Below are 2,757 nucleotides of genomic sequence, written 5' to 3' on the forward strand. Positions count from 1 at the left end.
TAGGAGCTGTCTTTAGCGCCTCCGAGTCCCTCTGGAGGCCTCTCTTTTGACTTTACCTCCCCAACTTTGTTGTGTCTAAGGAGCCTCACACCCCGGTGCAGTCCTGCCCGCGGGCCCTGTCCCCGCACGCGTTAATAAAATCGCCTTTCCGCACCGAAGACATCTTCAAGAATTCTTTCTTGGCCGTCGGCTCCAGACCCCCGCATCACCACCCCGAAACCGAGCAACACAGAAATCTTCTGGTGAAAAAATTGCACTCCTTTCTAAGACAAATCTCCCGCAGTTGTAAAATGCTTTGTTGCCACAGGCGCAGAATTAGCATGTATGGAACGACCTCCTTTCGGTCGCGGTTGAAGTTTCTGTGGGTCTCCAGGAACACAGCTAAAGCGTTCGCACCCAACATGCCTCCCCTGGGTCCAAACACTTGGTGATTTATCTTTGCAGTATTTTCTGCAGGGCTTGAACGTTTTGACAATGACCACGGACTATCTTTTTTCTTTCTTTTTTTTTTTTAAATTGTTCAGAAAACACTTAAAGCGATTTGCACTTTGAAAGCTACAAAGCCTGGCTTCAGTTCCCTCCCTCCCCACCCCTCCCTGTCTCTCCCTTGTCCTTCCCCCTTCCCTGCCCTCCCTCTTCCTCCCCCCTTCCTTCCCCTCTCTCCCCTCTCGCGGTCTCTCCCTCGTCTCTCCTCCTTGTCCTTCCCTGTCTCTCCGGGTCTGTCCCTGTCCCTCCCATTTTTTCAGGAGGAAAGCCCCAGGGCAAACCGGGCAGGGAAGGGTCTGCAGGGGGCGGGCAGGGCTGGGGCGACGGGTGGGGGATGAGCCAGAAAACCGGGGAGGATGGGGGCTGGGGGCCAGAACACCCTCCAGGCAGCCGGCGGTGGGGCCGGGAGGGCAGGGGGCCGAGCCGCGGCCACCCTCCCGCGTGGAGCCCGTTCAGTGCGCGCTCGTTGAGGGCGCAGCGCCATCTGGCGGCCGATGGGGAACCGCCCGGAGGACGGGACGGGGCGGGACGGGGCGGTCGTCGGCGGGTGGGGGGCTGGGGTGAGGCCGGGTTCCACGACCTTCCCGCGGAGGAAGAAGCGACAGCACCGTCGTAGTGGCGGACAGCGCGGCACAGCCAGCGCCTGGGCTCCTGTCCCTCCAGCCCCCCTCCCGGGCCGTGCGGGGTGGGGGGCGCCCGTCCTCAGCGCTGCTGCAGGTGTGCGGTGGGGGCCCGAGCTGGAGGGGGGTCTGCGGCTCCTTGTCCCTCCCTCCCGCCCCACCCCCCCGGGGCTCTACAGGCCGCGCTGGGCAACAGGGGTCAGGACCATGGCCCTCACTCTGTCCTCAGCCCTTGGGTCCCCGACCGGGGAGCTGGGGTGTGGGGGGGTGGTCACCCGGGAAGGGTCTGGCCGGGGCTGGGGCGGCCCCTATATTGAGGCCCTATATTGAGGCAGAGACTGGCCCCTGGCCCCCCGCGCGGGCTCCTCCCTCAGGGACCTCTGCAGAACCACGCACAGCGGCTGGCGTTTGCCCGGCTGCTGGCCTGCGGTGAAGCAGATGAAGGGCTTGGTGTCGCGGGAGGGTGGCCAGCGGGCCGAACAGGGGCCGCAGGAGGTTGAGGAGGGGCCACAGGCTCCAGAAGACCAGCGGGAGGCCGCAAAAGAGGAGCCCGGAGCCCGGAGCGAAGCCCCACAGCTTGGGCTGCGGGTGCTGGGAGCAGCAGTTCACCCAGAGGAAGGGCGCCAGGCTCCCCCGAGCAGGCCGCGCAGGCCGGGGACAGCAGCCACGCGACGCTGGCCGCGTGGTACCGCGCGCAAGTCAGGGGTCTGGTGCGGGCCGCAGCGGGCCGCAGGCGTTGGCAGGCCTCAGCATGGCCGGCGGGCTCAGGGCCCAGACGAGGCCGCAGACGATGCCCGAGGTGTGTCTGGGCCGGCAGCCGGGGCAGCAGGTGGGGAAGACGTGGGACAGGCAGCTGCCCTCGGTGCCGAGGCCGCCAGCAGCCCCGGCCCCACGGAGAAGCCCGCGAAGGACAGGTTGTCCCGGGAGCCCAGGGCGTCCTGGACGGTGGAGAAGCCCAGCTGGCAGCAGAGGAACAGGCTGTCCGCGGCGGCCGGGCGGAGGACGTAGACGGAGAGGGGGCCCTTTCTGACGCGGAAGCCGAGGTGCCAGAGGACAAGCCCGCCCCCCACCAGCCCTCCGAGGCCAACGGCCAGAGTGAGGTCGAGAAGCGCGCTGTTGGAGGTTCTCCAGAGCCCGAACATCAGGCCCTGGAAGGAGGCACAGACATTGGTGCTGGCATCGCCCCGAGGGAGGCCAGGGCACCGCCCCAGGAGGCAGGGGTCATCCCGGGAGGACAGGCCCAGCCCGGGGGCCACCCCCCTGGCCCCCGGGGGATGCGCAGCCCTTCTGGCCTCAGCGGGAGACTCGGTAGTGAGATGTGCCAGGCACGGGGCACGGAGGTGATGGTGGCTGCTGGGGGCGGGGGGCTGCCCTCCTCCCAGCTAGATGGCTCGGCTGAATGCGCGAAAGACGTGCGGGGCTCTTCGTGGTGGCAGAGGTCAGCAATGGGCGGGGCAGGTCTCTGCAGGCACGGGGATACCCGTGTGGCCCACACATGGCGGGGCCGTCCTCCCTCCGTCAGGCACCCTGCGCCGGGCTTCCCACTGGGGGGGACCACACTCCTGCTAATTCTGAGGGGTGTTGTCCATCGGTGGCCCCAGGGACGCTGTCCTGCCTGCACCGGCTGAGGGGGAGGGGGAGGAAGACGCTG

At 67.2% G+C, this 2,757-nt stretch overlaps 1 protein-coding gene across 1 annotated transcript; it reads right to left on the minus strand.

Moving 5' to 3' along the window:
* Window positions 1-1,414: 1,414 nt before the first annotated feature.
* MRGPRG (MAS related GPR family member G) lies at window positions 1,415-2,248 on the minus strand. Its single transcript, XM_081790413.1, is given in 5 exon segments — window positions 1,415-1,565; window positions 1,567-1,739; window positions 1,741-1,817; window positions 1,820-1,958; window positions 1,961-2,248. Coding segments are annotated over 5 exon segments (828 nt in total).
* Window positions 2,249-2,757: the final 509 nt, after the last annotated feature.

This window comes from Panthera onca, chromosome D1 (genome assembly GCF_046562875.1).
Source record: "Panthera onca isolate mPanOnc1 chromosome D1, mPanOnc1 haplotype 2, whole genome shotgun sequence".
NCBI classification, from domain to species: domain Eukaryota; kingdom Metazoa; phylum Chordata; class Mammalia; order Carnivora; family Felidae; genus Panthera; species Panthera onca.